The sequence below is a fragment of the Nerophis lumbriciformis genome, linkage group LG33, assembly GCF_033978685.3.
Source record: "Nerophis lumbriciformis linkage group LG33, RoL_Nlum_v2.1, whole genome shotgun sequence".
Classification (NCBI taxonomy): Eukaryota; Metazoa; Chordata; class Actinopteri; order Syngnathiformes; family Syngnathidae; genus Nerophis; species Nerophis lumbriciformis.
The window spans coordinates 26,257,259-26,275,000 of NC_084580.2; the positions used below are offsets into that span (position 1 = coordinate 26,257,259).

At 43.2% G+C, this 17,742-nt stretch overlaps 1 protein-coding gene across 1 annotated transcript; it reads right to left on the reverse strand.

Annotated features, from left to right (window-relative positions):
• Positions 1-201: 201 nt before the first annotated feature.
• Positions 202-16,580, reverse strand: tmem68 (transmembrane protein 68). The gene is made up of 9 exons (XM_061928717.1): positions 16,437-16,580; positions 15,993-16,068; positions 12,492-12,665; positions 10,669-10,768; positions 10,429-10,596; positions 10,095-10,288; positions 7,656-7,716; positions 7,358-7,497; positions 202-4,270 (listed from the first exon to the last, which is right to left on the reverse strand). The coding sequence occupies exons 2-9, from the start codon at positions 16,050-16,052 to the stop codon at positions 4,166-4,168; spliced, it is 1,002 nt and encodes a 333-aa protein (XP_061784701.1). The 5' UTR covers positions 16,053-16,068; positions 16,437-16,580; the 3' UTR covers positions 202-4,165.
• Between the last annotated feature and the right edge of the window lie 1,162 nt (positions 16,581-17,742).

Sequence of the window (17,742 nt, forward strand, 5' to 3'; positions counted from 1 at the left end):
ATAAAAGCATGTGATGAAAAGTCACATGACAAATATAAATATAAATATAATCACAACATTGATATCAATCACTTTTATACAAAACCTTTAATATGCTAACTGAGACTGATTGTTCTGCACCTTTGAGGAACTACTTCATTATGGCAAGACTGTAGACCTGCACAAGACTAAGACACACCTGCATAGGACTGGAATAGACCTGCACAGGACTGGAATAGACCTGCACAAGACTGGAATCAAAAACATGTTTGGCAAGCAACACCAATGATTCACACGGGATTACTACAACTACAAGAAACTATAATACACTATTACTACTACAAGAAACTATAATACAGTACTACAACAAACTACGGTAGACTACAACTACAAGAAACTGATAGACTACTACAACTACCAAAAAGCTACAATACACTACTACAACTACAATATACTACAACCACAAAACACTACTACAACTACAAAATATCACAACTACAACTATTACAACTACAAAAAACTACAAGTAAGCGACTACAAGTAGTCCAAATGTAATTCAACTCCAAGTACACTACAACAACTAGAAGTACAAGAAACACGTGATGTAGTACTTGCCAACAACAAGTACTACATCACATGCTGTACTGGGAACAAATGAAGTACAAAGTACTTGCTAACAATTAGTCTCTGTTAGAATCAGGCTAGCATACAAATGTATGAAGTTACACAATGATCAGGGTAATACGTGCAGTATTACCAAGTTACACAATGATCAGGGTAGTAAGTGCAGTACTACCAAGTAACACAATGATCAGGGTAGTAAGTGCAGTATTACCAAGTTACACAATGATCAGGGTAGTAAGTGCAGTACTAGCAAGTTACACAATGATCAGGGTAATACGAGCAGTACTAGCAAGTTACACAATGATCAGGGTAATACGAGCAGTACTAGCAAGTTACACAATGATCAGGGTAATACGAGCAGTACTAGCAAGTTACACAATGATCAGGGTAGTAAGTGCAGTACTAGCAAGTTACACAATGATCAGGGTAATACGAGCAGTACTAGCAAGTTACACAATGATCAGGGTAGTAAGTGCAGTAGTACCTCAGTTTACATGTTTGTTGGATAGTGAAGCAGAGAGAGTAGGTCAAGGAGGTTCAAATATTATCCAAGCATTTATCCATGAAAATATGGAGAAGCTGCTGATGGTGAAGCAGCAGTAGAAATCCCGTCTCCAAGATAGATATTACTATTGTAGTTGTATACAATATTGGATGTAAAAGATAGTGTATAATATTACTATTGTAGTTGTATACAATATTGGATGTAAAAGATAGTGTATAATATTACTATTGTAGTTGTATACAATATTGGATGTAAAAGATAGTGTATAATATTACTATTGTAGTTGTATACAATATTGGACTTTAATTGGTTCCAGTGCTGCTTTGAGATAAGAGTGTTTTGAGTTACAAGCTCCATTGAAGTGATGAGTTGAGGTACTACTGCAGTTTTATGTCTCATCAAGTACAATGGGACTCCTTCACAATAAAAGCACTTCCACATGAGGGGAGTATTCAAGTGGCCTGGTTCTGGTTGTGGTTGTGGTTCTGGTTCCCCCGTGTCAGCAGAACTCAAGTCCAACTTCAACAACACCAACTAAACACACTGGATTCTTATTCATCACAGTTATGGCTGTCCTCACAAGGCCACATTAAATGATGTGGCAGACCACCTTAATTGAAGTGGCAGGCCACCAAGTTAAATGAAGTGGCAGGCCACTTTAAAGGAAGTGTCAGGCAACCACACTAAATGATGTGACAGACCACGTTTAAATGAAGTGGCAGGCCTCATTAAATGAAGTGGCAGACCACCACATTAAATTATGTGGCAGACCACACTAAATGATGTGACAGACCACATTAAATGAAGTGGCAGGCCTCATTAAATGATGTGACAGGCCACATAAAATTATGAGGCAGGCCAAATAAATGATGTGGCAGGCCAACTAAATGATGTGGCAGGCCACATTAAATGACGTGGAAGACCACATTGAATGATGTGGTAGACCACATTCATTAAATGAAGTGGCAGGCCTCATTAAATGATGTGGCAGGCCACTTTAAATGACGTGGAAGACCACATTGAATGATGTGGCAGACCACATTCATCAAATGATGTGACAGGCCAAATAAATGATGTGGCAGGCCAACTAAATGATGTGGCAGGCCACATTAAATGACGTGGAAGACCACATTGAATGATGTGGCAGATCACATTCATTAAATGAAGTGGCAGGCCTCGTTAAATGATGTGGCAGGCCACTTTAATGACGTGGAAGACCACATTGAATGATGTGGCAGACCACATTCATCAAATGATGTGACAGGCCACTTAAATGATGTGGCAGGCCAAATAAATGATGTGGCAGGCCAATTAATGATGTGGCAGGCCAAATAAATGATGTGGCAGGCCACATTAAATGACGTGGAAGACCACATTGAATGATGTGGCAGACCACATTCATTAAATGAAGTGGCAGGCCTCATTAAATGATGTGGCAGGCCACATTAAATGATGTGGCAGGCCAAATAAATGATGTGGCAGGCCACATTAAATGATGTGGAAGACCACATTGAATGATGTGGCAGACCGTGTTAAATGATGTGGCAGACCACACTAAATGATGTGACAGACCACATCAAATGAAGTGACAGACCCCATTAAATGATGTGGCAGGCCACCCTAAATGATGTGACAGACCACGTTAAATGATGTGACAGACCACCTTAAATGAAGTGGCAGACCACATTAAGTGATGTGACAGATTACATTAAATGACGTGGCAGGCCACCCTAAATGTGACAGACCACACGAAATGAAGTGGCAGGCCTCGTTAAATGATATGGCAGGCCACAACATTAAATGATGTGGCAGACCACACGAAATGATGTGACAGACCACATTAAATGAAGTGGCAGGCCTCATTAAATGATGTGGCAGACCACATTCATTAAATGATGTGGCAGGACATGTTAAATGATGTGGCAGCCCAAATTAAATGATGTGGCACGCCAAATAAATGATGTGGCAGGCCTCAATAAATGACGTGGAAGACCACATTGCATGACGTGGCAGACCACTCTAAATGATGTGACAGACCACATTAAATGAAGTGGCAGGCCTCATTAAATGATGTCGCAGACCACATTCATTAAATGATGTGGCAGGGCACCTTAAATGAGGTGGCAGGCCAAATAAATTATTTGGCAGACCACATTAAATGACGTGGCAGGCCACCACATTAAATGACTTGGCAGACCACACTAAATGATGTGACAGACCACATTAAATGAAGTGGCAGGCCTCATTAAATGATGTGGCAGGACATGTTAAATGATGTGGCAGGCCAAATAAATGATGTGGCAGGCCACATTAAATGATGTGGCAGACCACATTAAATGATGTGGCGGGCCATATTAATTTGGAGTGGCAGGCCACTTTAAATGATGTGACAGACCACATTAAATGAAGTGGCAGGCCTCATTAAATGATGTGGCAGGACATGTTAAATGATGTGGCAGGCCAAATAAATGATGTGGCAGGCCACATTAAATGATGTGGCAGACCACATTAAATGATGTGGCGGGCCATATTAATTTGGAGTGGCAGGCCACTTTAAATGATGTGACAGACCACATTAAATGAAGTGGCAGGCCTCATTAAATGATGTGGCAGGACATGTTAAATGATGTGGCAGGCCAAATAAATGATGTGGCAGACCACATTAAATGATGTGGCGGGCCATTTTAATTTGGAGTGGCAGGCCACTTTAAATGATGTGGCAGACCACATTAAATAATGTGACGGGCCACATTAAATGAGGTGAGAGGCCATTATAAATGAGTGGCAGACTTGATGTGACAGACCACGTTAATTAAATGATGTGGCAGGCCACATTAAATGAGGTGGAAGGCCATATTAAATGAGTGGCAGACCACATTAAATGATATGGCAGATCACCTTAAACGAAGTGATAGACCACATTAAATGAAGTGACGGGCCTTGAGTTTGACACCGGTACTTTAAATTGAGGACTTCCAAGTCCCCAGCAGGTCTTGTGCTTCAGCTCCAGGCACTGAACAGTCTGCTCCTTCATTTCCCACCAAGACTAGGAAGGAGTTACTTGTCTTTGTACTTGCTGTGGAACCTCTCCAGAAGAGCTCTCAGGATGTTGCCTGGGATCTGCTGGTGCTTGTCTATCAGACCCTGGACGGACTGTTTCACCTGCACGACAAACACACCTGCAGTAAGTCCCCAGACTTGGACCAGGGATCATTGACCTGGAAAGGTTCTACAGCACCTGACTCAAGTCAACACAGGAACACATTTTCATCAATCTTAGCCGAATAAATGTAGACTTAGGGCTTCAGAACTCAACCCACGTCCGGGCAGGGAAGAACTCCAAAAGGCCCAGAAGAACCCTAGAAAAGGGACCACAGATGTAGGGACGCCCCCATCTAAGAGCCCGCCATTATTCAAATATATAATGTGGGAGTCCAGTCCGTCCAGATAGTCCCAGGGGATCTTCATCCAGAGAGGTCCACAGCTGTGCATGGAGGAGCGATACATCCCGGGTCACAATTCCGGTCAGCTAGCATATCATCTAGACTGGTACCTTTACAGCTCTCACTGGATCGGTTCGCGGCCGAGTGTGAAGCGACTGGGAAAAAAAATCCGGAACCTCCCTGTCCGAGTCCATGGTTCTCGCCCGGAAAAGGGTGGAGTGCCATCTCTGGGTTGCGGACAAGATCCTGACCCAAGTTTAAGAGTACCTCGGCGTCTTGTTCACGAGTGAGGGAAGAAGATCAACAGGTGGATCGGTGCGGGGTCTTCAATCATGCGGACCCTGTGTCGATCCGTTGTGGTGAAGAAGGAGCTGAGCCGGAAGGCAAAGCTCTCAATTTACCGGTCGATCTACGTTCCCATCCTCACCTATGGTCATGATCTCTGGTTCTGACTAAAGGACAAGATCACGGGTACAAGATCTATGTTCCTATCCTCACCTATGGTCATGGTCTTTGGGTTATGACCTAAAGGACAAGATCACGGGTACAAGATCTCACCTATGGTCATGGTTTTTGGATTATGATGGAAAGGACAAGATCACGGGTCCAAGCAAATACATTTTTTCTGTCGGGTGGCGGAGTTCTCCCTTAGAGATAGGGTGAGAAGTTCTGTCATCCAGGAGGAGATCAAAGTAAATCTGCTGCTCCTCCCCATGGAGAAGAGCCAGATGAGGGGGTTCAGGCATCTGGTCAGGATGCCACCCGGATGCCTCCCTGGGGAGGTGTTTAGGGCAAATCCGACCGGTTGGGGGCCACGGGAAAGACCCAGGACTATGTCTCCCAGCTGGCCTGGGAACATCTCAGGATCCCCCAGAGTGGCTGGGATGAAGCAAGTCTGGGCTTCTCTGCTGCCTTCGTGACCCGACCTCAGATAACTTGAAGAAGACGGATGGATGAGAGTGTCTAGTCCACGATAAGTTATAAAAAGTAAAAACTATTAGGTCCCATGCCTTGTTTCTTGCTATCCTGAGAGCCCCAATGGCTTCTTCTTGGAGCACAGGCTTGGTCTGAGCTGTACAGGTCTTAACCCTTTGTTTGACAAAGAAAGGTGTATGGTGGACGGTGTTGCCGATATGTATGTGTTTAGTGTTCCCTCTAGAAGGTCCTCTTTGTGAACTGAGCCACCATGTTCGGAGACTTGGTCATGGACGTGGCTCCTTCTACCTTCTTGGGTTGGACGCAACAGAATAGTCCGCATCACAGGAGCGTGTCATGAGGACGTTCTTCAATCAGGTGAAGATCAGGTCTAACAGGTATCACCAGGAAAGTATGGTCTTTATGATAGCACAGGTTGGTCAGTAGGCACTATTTTTAAACTTCTAAGACAGCAAGTCCAGGAGACATGACTAGCATCAACACGAGTTTGGACTGTGAAGGATGGTTTGCCTCTCTACCCAACCTAATGTTCTGAAAGATCTGCTACACCTACCATTACAACTTGTGCTAGAACTTGGTCATGGACGTGGCTCCTTCTACCTTCTTGGGTTGGACGCAACAGAATGGTCCGCATGACAGGAGCATGTCATGAGGACGTTCTTCAATCAGGTGAAGATCAGGTCTAACAGGTATCACCAGGAATCCTTGTGTGGAAGTATGGTCTTTATGATGGCACAGGTTGGTCAGTAGGCACTATTTTTAAAGTTCTAAGACAGCAAGTCCAGGAGACATGACTAGCATCAACACGAGTTTGGACTGTGAAGGATGGTTCGCCTCTGTACCCAACCTAATGTTCTGAAAGATCTGCTACACCTACCATTACAACTTGTGCTAGAACTTGGTCATGGACGTGGCTCCTTCTACCTTCTTGGGTTGGACGCAACAGAATGGTCCGCATGACAGGAGCGTGTCATGAGAATGTTCTTCAATCAGGTGAGGATCAGGTTTCACCAGGAATCCTTGTGTGGAAGTATGGTCTTTATGATGGCACAGGTTGGTCAGTAGGCACTATTTTTAAAGTTCTAAGACAGCAAGTCCAGGAGACATGACTAGTATCAACACGAGTTTGGACTGTGAAGGATGGTTCGCCTCTGTACCCAACCTAGTGTTCTGAAAGATCTGCTACACCTACCATTACAACTTGTGCTAGAACTTGGTCATGGACGTGGCTCCTTCTACCTTCTTGGGTTGGACGCAACAGAATGGTCCGCATGACAGGAGCATGTCATGAGGACGTTCTTCAATCAGGTGAAGATCAGGTCTAACAGGTATCACCAGGAATCCTTGTGTGGAAGTATGGTCTTTATGATGGCACAGGTTGGTCAGTAGGCACTATTTTTAAAGTTCTAAGACAGCAAGTCCAGGAGACATGACTAGCATCAACACGAGTTTGGACTGTGAAGGATGGTTCGCCTCTCTACCCAACCTAATGTTCTGAAAGATCTGCTACACCTACCATTACAACTTGTGCTAGAACTTGGTCATGGACGTGGCTCCTTCTACCTTCTTGGGTTGGACGCAACAGAATGGTCCGCATGACAGGAGCGTGTCATGAGGACGTTCTTCAATCAGGTGAGGATCAGGTCTAACAGGTATCACCAGGAATCCTTGTGTGGAAGTATGGTCTTTATGATGGCACAGGTTGGTCAGTAGGCACTATTTTTAAAGTTCTAAGACAGCAAGTCCAGGAGACATGACTAGCATCAACACGAGTTTGGACTGTGAAGGATGGTTCGCCTCTCTACCCAACCTAATGTTCTGAAAGATCTGCTACACCTACCATTACAACTTGTGCTAGAACGGAGCTTACTTTTTCTGCCAGCTCATTTGCAGTTATGTCCGGGTCATACGGGATCGGATCGCCAAGGAATGTCCGGAACTTCACTGGAAATCCACCGTAGACGGGAGCTACAGGAAGACGAAACCTCTCGTACAACCAGCGGAAGAATCCTGTCCAAAAAGGTGAAACACATCATAGAAAACTGAATAAGTATCTTTTGAACACATACTCTCGTGGTGGTTCAGCTTTGGCAGAAACTGCTGAGCTTGCATGTCCAATAAGAGATGTAAAAAGGTTGAGGTACAAGGATCTAGTCATCAACACTTACTGAGTGTGCCCAGAGACCTAAAGCCTTCTCGCAGGTTTTGTGTAAACATGGGAATGATGGTCTGGAAGGGAGAAACAAAGAATGAGCCAAAATGCTAAAGTATATCTGGACCTAGTACGGTATACCAGGTCCAGAAAGACATTCAGCAGGTTTTATTGATCAGGTGATTTTCAGTCATGGCTTTGCAGGGACTACACCAGGGGGTCCAACTCTGAAGACCTGCAAAAGCCTTCTTTTATGGCCTTAGTCCACGTGGGAAAGGTATTTGATACCCTTTGAACTTTTAAAGAATTTGGGGAACTTTCTAAAAATCTATCTTCATCAATTATTGTGACCACTAGGTGTCAGAAAAAAACAATAACTACTCCACTTCAACCTAAAGACAGCATAAATCCATTCCAGGCAGTTGATAAGAAAATTCCGGACTATAAGCCGCTCCTATTGTCCTACACTTTGAACCCTTTGGTGCGGCTAATTTGTGTTTTGTTATTGTTTGTGCTGTGCTGCCATCTTCTGGACATGTTTGCTCACTGCAGGTGCTGCACTGCCTTCTGTTAGACTGACTGAGTCTTCAACCGGAAGTAGAAGTCCTGTTCCGCCTTCTTACCGTCCATAGCGTTTCTACTTGAATGGATGCTTCATTCATCGCTCCAAGCAAGTTTGTAAGTTTTACAATACAACTAAAACAATTCATACTCACTAAAGCGTCTGTAGGAGTGTTTGCATGCATATTTGTACCTGCTATCTTAATATAGCCAGGCCAGCTCATTTTACTGCTAAACTAAACACAACATTAGCACTAAGTTCAGTTTGGTTAAAAGAAAAAAAAAGAAAAAAAACTGGAATTCCTGGTAATCAGGGACATTTTTTAACCTGCAAACATTTTTGTCTTGAATGTCCAGGGTGAGTGGACTATGCGGATGGTGGAACAGTTGGAATCAGATGAGAAATGCGGGATATGCAGAACTTTGTACGTGTCCCATTCATTTTCAATGGGGAGAAACTCCTGGAATTCCTGGTAAACTTGGAACTTTTGGAAGAAACTTGCCGTCAATGCCAGGTCAAGATGAACATTTAGATACTTGAACAGTCGAGTTTGGATGAAAACTGGGAGAAAAGAAGTCAAAAGAAAAGTATATTGGCTAAATTGTGGAGATATTCCTGGATTTCCTGGTAATCAGGGACATTTTTGCATCCAGGATAAGTGGAGTGTGTGGATGTTGGAACGGTACAAATCGAATGAGAAATGTGGGATATGGAAAGGTTTGCATATTGGCCAAATTGTGGAGAATTTCCTGGAATACCAGGATTTCCTGGTAATCAGGGAAATTTTTGAATCCAGGATAAGTGGGGTGTGTTGATGTTGGAGCGGTTAGAATCGGTTGAGTAATGTGGGAAATGGAAAGGTTTGTATATTGCCCAAATTGTGGAGATATTCCTGGAATACCTAGATTTCCTGGTAATCAGGGAAATTTTTGCATCCAGAATAAGTGGACTGTGTGGATGTTGGAACGGTTCGAATAGGTTGAGAAATGTGGGATATGCAAAGGTTTGTATATTGGCCAAATTGTGGAGATATTCCTGGATTTCCTGGTAATCAGGGAAATCTTTGCATCCAGGATAAGTGGAGTGTGTGGATGTTGGAACGGTTCAAATCGGTTGAAAGATGTGGGATATGGAAAGGTTTGTATATTGCCCAAATAGTTGGAGATATTCCTGGATTTCCTGGTAATCAGGGAAATGTTTGCATCCAGGATAAGTGGAGTGTGTGGATGTTGGAATGGTTGAGTAATGTGGGATATGGAAAGGTTTGGATATTTGCCCAATTGTGGAGATATTCCTGGAATACCTGGATTTCCTGGTAATCAGGGATATTTTTGCATCCAGGATAAGTGGAGTGTGTGGATGTTGGAACGGTTGAGTAATGTGGGATATGGAAAGGTTTGTCTATTGCCCAAATTGTGGAGATATTCCTGGATTTCCTGGTAATCAGGGACATTTTTGCATCCAGGATAAGTGGAGTGTGTGGATGTTGGAACGGTTGAGTAATGTGGGATATGGAAAGGTTTGTATATTGCCCAAATTGTGGAGATAGTACTGGATTTCCTGGTAATCAGGGAATTTTTTGCATTCAGGATAAGTGGAGTGTGTGGATGTTGGAACGGTTGGAATCGGTTGAGAAATGTGGGATATGGTAAGGTTTGTATATTGGCCAAATTGCGGAGATATTCCTGGATTTCCTGGTAATCAGGGACATTTTTGCATCCAGGATAAGTGGAGTGTGTGGATGTTGGAACAGTTTGAATCAGATGAGAAATGTGGGATATGGAAAGGTTTGTATATTGCCCAAATTGTGGAGATATTCCTGGATTTCCTGGTAATCAGGGAAATGTGTAAAGGTGAACGTTAGATAGTTTTGCCAATAAAAAGGTGACTCACCACCTGGGAGTCGATGGCCACCTGGGCAAAGCCGCTGCGTTTGCCCCAGAGAAGAGGGTAAGTCTCATCACTGAACAGAGCCTCCCTCACCCCTCCTGGTGAGATGCCCAGCAGGTGGCCACTCCTCAGGGCCTGCACACACTCCTCCTGGGGGCCGTGCATCACACTGAACACCTCCAGCAGCAACTTCAGACCTGCACCAAACACACCTTCCATGTCAACTTTGCTTCAGCAGCCGTTTTACTGCCTTGACTACATTTTAAAACACTGCATTTTTATTTTAAAAAAGCTGAATTTTAGAAGTGAGGCTTCCTTCATCTTGCTGTGCACTCACCTGGTATCTTGAAGAGGAAGTGGTCGGCCACAGAGTGACAGGTGCGTCCCTTCTGGATGATGACGTTGGCCAGGAAGTAGTAGTAGTCTATGGGGATGGCTCCGTGGTAGTACACGATCAGTGCCGCTCCTTGGGTCGGGATCTTCTCCATGCCGTGGATCTCGTAGCCTGTGGGAGCACAGTCCCTGGATGGTTACGGTGCCAAGGAGGAGCCAGAGCTTGAAGACCCTCTTCCTCTACCGTGCCATATCGCTCCGTGTCCGTCCCACAGGGTGGCCAGAGTCTTCCTCGCTCCGTCCCACAGGTTGTTGCAGTAGGCCTCCCGCAGCTGGTTCTTCCTCTGTTGCAACACCTCACACATCACTTTACAGCAACTAACAATCACTTTACAGCAACTAACAATCACTTTACAGCAACTAACAATCACTTTACAGCAACTAACAATCACTTTACAGCAACTAACAATCACTTTACAGCAACTATCACTTTACAGCAACTAACAATCACTTTACAGCAACTAACAATCACTTTACAGCAACTAACAATCACTTTACAGCAACTAACAATCACTTTACAGCAACTAACAATCACTTTACAGCAACTAACAATCACTTTACAGCAACTAACAATCACTTTACAGCAACTAACAATCACTTTACAGCAACTAACAATCACTTTACAGCAACTTACAATCACTTTACAGCAACTAACAATCACTTTACAGCAACTAACAATCACTTTACAGCAACTAACAATCACTTTACAGCGACTTACAATCACTTTACACTACAACTTTAACAGCTGGAAGATGATGATGCACGTGATGTATGTGATGATGTACATGATGATGTATGTGATGATGTATGTGATGATGTACATGATGATGTATGTGATGATGTATGTGATGATGTACATGATGATGTATGTGATGTATGTGATTAAGTATGTGATGTATGTGATTATGTATGTGATATGTATGGGATGTATGTGATGATGTACATGATGTATGTAATGATGTACATGATAATGTATGTGATGATGCATGTGATGTATGTGATTATGTACATGATGATGTATGTGATGATGTGACGATGTACATGATGATGCACCTGATGTATGTAATTATGTACATGAAGATGTACGTGATGTATGTGATGATGTACATGATAATGTATGTGATGATGTATGTAATGATGTACATGATAATGTATGTGATGATGTACGTAATGATGTACATGATAATGTATGTGATGATGTATGTAATGATGTACATGATAATGTATGTGATGATGCATGTGATGTATGTGATTATGTACATGATGATGTACGTGATGTATGTGATGATGTACATGATGATGTACGTGATGATGTACATGATGATGTACGTGATGTATGTGATGATGTACATGATAATGTATGTGATGATGTACGTAATGATGTACATGATAATATATGTGATGTTGCACATGATGATGCATGTGATGTATGTGATTATGTACATGATGTATGTAATGATGTACATGACAATGTATGTGACGATGTACATGATGATGCACGTGATGTATGTGATTATGTACATGATGATGCACGTGATGATGTGACGATGTACATGAAGATGTGCGTGATGTATGTGATGATGTACATGATGATGTACGTGATGTATGTGATGATGTACATGATAATGTATGTGATGATGTACGTAATGATGTACATGATAATATATGTGATGATGCACATGATGATGCATGTGATGTATGTGATGATGTACATGATGATGTACATGATGTATGTGATGATGTACATGATAATGTATGTGATGATGTACGTAATGATGTACATGATAATGTATGTGATGATGCACGTGATGTATGTGATGATGTACATGATGATGTACGTGATGATGTACATGATGATGTACGTGATGTATGTGATGATGTATATGATGATGGACATGGTGATGTATGTGATGTATATGATGATTTACGTGATGATATACATGTATATGACAATGTAAATGATGATATACATGAGGTTCCACTCCAGTAAATATAATGAAGTCTTACCTTGTAGACGTGAAGGAAGAGTATGGAGAGGTAGAGGAGGATGACGATGAGGAAGGGCAGGATGAAGACCACTGCCAGAGGGGTGAAGACCCACAACAGATACTCCAACACACTCAGGTAGTCCTCCACCTGGCCTAGACCCGCCCACTCTTCACACACATGAAGGACACACACCTGGGACCACACAGCATGTTGTCATCTACAAATACTAGTCTTAGTTACCCTAAATACACATATATGTACATATATACATACACATACACACACATATATGTACATACATACATATCCATACATATATGTACATGTATACATACTAGAGATGCGCGGTTTGCGGACACAACCGCGGAGTCCGCGGATTATCCGCGGGTCGGGCGGTTGAAATAAAAAAAAAATTAGATTTTATCCGCATGTCAGGTCGGGTCGAGCGGTTGAAATAAAAAAAAAATTAGATTTTATCCGCGGGTCGGGTCGGGTCGGGCGGTTGAAATAAAAAAAAATTAGATTTTATCCGCGGGTCGGGTCGGGTCGGGCGGTTGAAATAAAAAAAAATTAGATTTTATCCGCGGGTCGGGTCGGGTCGGGCGGTTGAAATAAAAAAAAATTAGATTTTATCCGCGGGTCGGGTCGGGTCGGGCAGTTGAAATAAAAAAAAAATAGATTTTATCCGCGGGTCGGGTCGGGCGGTTGAAATAAAAAAAAATTAGATTTTATCCGCGGGTCGGGTCGGGTCGGGTCGGGTCGGGTCGGGTCGGGTCGGGCGGTTGAAATAAAAAAAATTAGATTTTATCCGCGTGTCGGGTCGGGCGGTTGAAATAAAAAAAATTAGATTTTATCCGCGGGTCGGGTCGGGTCGGGCGGTTGAAATTAAAAAAAATTAGATTTTATCCGCGGGTCGGGTCGGGTCGGGCGGTTGAAATTAAAAAAAATTAGATTTTATCCTCGGGTCGGGTCGGGCGGTTGAAATTAAAAAAAAATTAGATTTTATCCGCGGGTCGGGTCGGGTCGGGTCGGGCGGTTGAAATAAAAAAAAATTAGATTTTGTCCGCGGGTTGGGTCGGGTCGGGCGGTTGAAATAAAAAAAAATTAGATTTTATCCGCGGGTCGGGTCGGGTCGGGCGGTTGAAATAAAAAAAAAATAGATTTTATCCGCGGGTCGGGTCGGGCGGTTGAAATAAAAAAAAATTAGATTTTATCCGCGGGTCGGGTCGGGTCGGGTCGGGTCGGGTCGGGTCGGGCGGTTGAAATAAAAAAAAATTAGATTTTATCCGCGGGTCGGGTCGGGTCGGGCAGTTGAAATAAAAAAAAAATAGATTTTATCCGCGGGTCGGGTCGGGCGGTTGAAATAAAAAAAAATTAGATTTTATCCGCGGGTCGGGTCGGGTCGGGTCGGGTCGGGTCGGGTCGGGCGGTTGAAATAAAAAAAATTAGATTTTATCCGCGTGTCGGGTCGGGCGGTTGAAATAAAAAAAATTAGATTTTATCCGCGGGTCGGGTCGGGTCGGGCGGTTGAAATTAAAAAAAATTAGATTTTATCCGCGGGTCGGGTCGGGTCGGGCGGTTGAAATTAAAAAAAATTAGATTTTATCCTCGGGTCGGGTCGGGCGGTTGAAATTAAAAAAAAATTAGATTTTATCCGCGGGTCGGGTCGGGTCGGGCGGTTGAAATAAAAAAAAATTAGATTTTGTCCGCGGGTTGGGTCGGGTCGGGCGGTTGAAATAAAAAAAAATTAGATTTTATCCGCGGGTCGGGTCGGGTCGGGCGGTTGAAATAAAAAAAAATTAGATTTTATCCGCGGGTCGGGTCGGGTCGGGCGGTTGAAATAAAAAAAAAATTAGATTTTATCCGCGGGTTGGGTCGGGTCGGGCGGTTGAAATAAAAAAAAATTAGATTTTATCCGCGGGTCGGGTCGGGCGGTTGAAATAAAAAAATATTAGATTTTAAATAGATTCAGGCGGGTGGCAGTTAAACCAATTGGTAAATATATATACATAGTTAAATGTTGTTACCCACATACGAAAAACGAGCAGGCACCTGCAGCATATGCCACAACAGAAGAAAAAAAAAAAAAGAGATGGACACTTTTACGGAGCGGAGAAGGGACGCCTCGCCGGGGTCCGGGACCGAGGCCCCTTCCCCCGAGAGGGCCCCACCGGGAGCCGTAGCTGAGGCGATCCGCGAGAAGGGCCCGACGCACGTCCAGGGTCACCACCGCGCCCACCGCACCGACACCCCGCCTCGTCCGCCTTCGCCGCGGCCGGCGTCACGCGCAGCAGGTAAGCAGCTTACCTGCCCTCCACCCCCGTGGCCGGGGGCGCGTAACAGGGGTCACTCCGCGCGCAGTGCGCTCACGAAAGGGGTGGGGCTCACCCTGGTGAGCCGAGTGGGCCACTTTTGGTAAGCAGAACTGGCGCTGCGGGATGAACCGAACGCCGGGTTAAGGCGCCCGATGCCGACGCTCATCAGACCCCAGAAAAGGTGTTGGTTGATATAGACAGCTGGACGGTGGCCATGGAAGTCGGAACCCGCTAAGGAGTGTGTAACAACCCACCTGCCGAATCAACTAGCCCTGAAAATGGATGGCGCTGGAGCGTCGGGCCCATACCCGGCCGTCGCCGGCAGCGAAAGCCGCGAGGGCTAGGCCGCGACGAGTAGGATGGCCGCTGCGGGTGCGAGGGACATCGCACCTCCACGCGCTTGGAGGTGCGCTCAGCGCGGCTCCCAGATGATTGCGCACTGGTGTGCGTCTGGGCCGTGACAGCGTGGCACGCATTGAATGTCTCTGCTGCATTGGATCAGTCTCCTTTCTTTAACAGGCAAAAGCTTTATAACCTCACTAATGCCTTGCATCGTCTATATTAGATATATAACAACGGGCGGGTGCGGTTTTGATTAAATGTTAGTTCGGGTGGATGGCGGATGGTTGACGACTTTTGTGATGCGTTTGCGGATGAAATAATTGCCTATCCGCGCATCTCTAATACATACACATATGTACATATATATATATATACACATATATGTACATATATACATATATGTACTTATATATACATACACATATATACATGGGGCGGTATAGCTCGGTTGGTAGAGTGGCCGTGCCAGCAACTTGAGGGTTCCAGGTTCGATCCCCGCTTCCGCCATCCTAGTCACTGCCGTTGTGTCCTTGGCCAAGACACTTTACCCACCTGCTCCCAGTGCCACCCACACTGCTTTAAATGTAACTTAGATATTGGCTTTCACTATGTAAAGCGCTTTGAGTCACGAGAGAAAAGCGCTATATAAATATAATTCACTACACTTCATATATATTAATATATAGTATTACATTTGAAAATGAAAAATGGCCCCCGCATGCTTTCATTTATCCGAGCGTGGCCCTCAATGGAGGAGGTTTGGACACGCCTGCATCCCAGGTAAACAAGGAAGTGAGCATCTGATTGGTTGGCCAGGTGACACATGCAAATGAGGAGCCATGTTGGAGAAAAGATGTCTCACCAGGAAGGAGATGGTGTCTTCTGCTCCCGTCAGACAGGACTGGTTCACAACATCTGACATCCTTCCTGCTGCAGTGCTGCCAGGGTCCGTGGAGGAAGAGAAGAAGAAGAAGAAGAAGAAGAAGAAGAAGAAGAAGAAGAAGAAGAAGAATCTTCAGGATCACACCAAACAAACTACATCAATGGATGACGTCATCACGGAGCGACACGCTGACGTTTCACAACAATTGCCGTGAATCACAACATATGAATATATCATTCCAATATCATTGAAGGTGCGAGCTCGTCATAATCTTGTGAGAAATGACATACTAACGATAATATTAACAATAATTACAATAAAAACACAAAACGGTGAGGCAGTCAAGTTACAGTAAAAACAAGCACGAGTCGTCAACGTAAACAAGACTACAGATATATATATAAAAAAAACAGAAGTAATTACCTTAAATGTGGACTTTGCTTGTAGATACATGAATTTAAATGTAGGGTTTGTTTTCTTGCTTCGAACTTTCAGCTCACAGACACTCCATTGAAGAGTCCGCCGGGGGCGCTTTCAGTGTGACACACTAGCACTTCCGGGCTACGTTGTCACCAGCAAAGTCACTTCCACTTAATAAAACGTAAATATCATTCTTAATTCGGTTGACCAGCGTTATATTGTTGTGTATTTTGTATAACAAATATCTAAATCCTTAGTAAACAAAAACGGAAAAAACAGCCAATTTTTTTTTTTTTTTTTTTCTTCCAACAAAAATATTGATTTTCAAATTTAATTCGAGTGCTCGTGACTCCGTCTGAAATGTCTTTTGGAGCCCTAGCATCAATTATTTTAGACACGGGAAACGAAAACTGACATCTACAGAAATCCATGCACTTATCAACAAAAACCAAATTATTTTTTTTTAGAACAAACCGGAAACGCAATTTTAAAGAGCGGACCAAGCCGGAAGTAGCGATTGTTATTATTGTTGTTTTGAACACACACAAACAGCATGTATTGACAATAAACAAACAAATCAAGGCACTGACAAAACATTTGAACATCGCAGACATTCTCAAGGTTGAGCAATCGACTTATTTACACAAACAAAAAGAGTGAAAAGTAAGAGGTAGTACAACAAGATTTTTTTTTTAATATAAATAAATAAATACACAAAAAATGGTCTCATCCAAATCAACTTTTGAATTCCAAATGAAAGTGGTGATTGGAAATGACAGGAAGTAGCAATCTAAAATATTTATTTTTGTGCCGGGCTCTAAAGACATTTTAGCCACCGCTTTTACTTTGAAAATGATCATTTCTGGTGACAGGATGTTGAAAAAACAACAACATGTTTTCCGTTTTTGTTTACTAGGGATCATATTTTTTGTTATACAAATGTATTAAAGATAAACGGTTTTTATATATATATATAAAAAAACAACAACGTGTTTTTCAATGTTTTTTATTTTATTTGATTTATTTATTTTTTAGATTAAATTAAATGGAAACTGGTTTCCGCCACTAAATCAACCTCAATAGTAAATAATAATTATGAGATTAAAAAAGCCGAAATGATGACACAAAAAGTCATGATTATGATATAAAAGCCACCCCGAAAGGGACAAGCGGTGGAAAAAATGGATGGATGGATGGAACTCGACATTTTGCGATAAAAAAAAAAAAAAAGTCCATCCATTTCCGACCGCTTGTCCCTTTTTTAGGTCACCCTTTCCCCCAAAGTCTCATAATTATGACTTACTATAGG

What these genes read in the sequence shown, in the direction of transcription:
- tmem68 (XM_061928717.1), bottom strand. Translation starts at nt 16,052, where the DNA reads ATGTCAGATGTTGTGAACCAGTCCTGTCTGACGGGAGCAGAAGACACC. An exon ending in TCTTCCTTCACGTCTACAAG is followed by an intron (nt 10,769 to 12,491) that starts GTAAGACTTCAT and finishes GTGTTGCAACAG; the next exon opens with AGGAAGAACCAGCTGCGGGA. An exon ending in TGGCCATCGACTCCCAGGTG is followed by an intron (nt 7,717 to 10,094) that starts GTGAGTCACCTT and finishes TCTCCCTTCCAG; the next exon opens with ACCATCATTCCCATGTTTAC.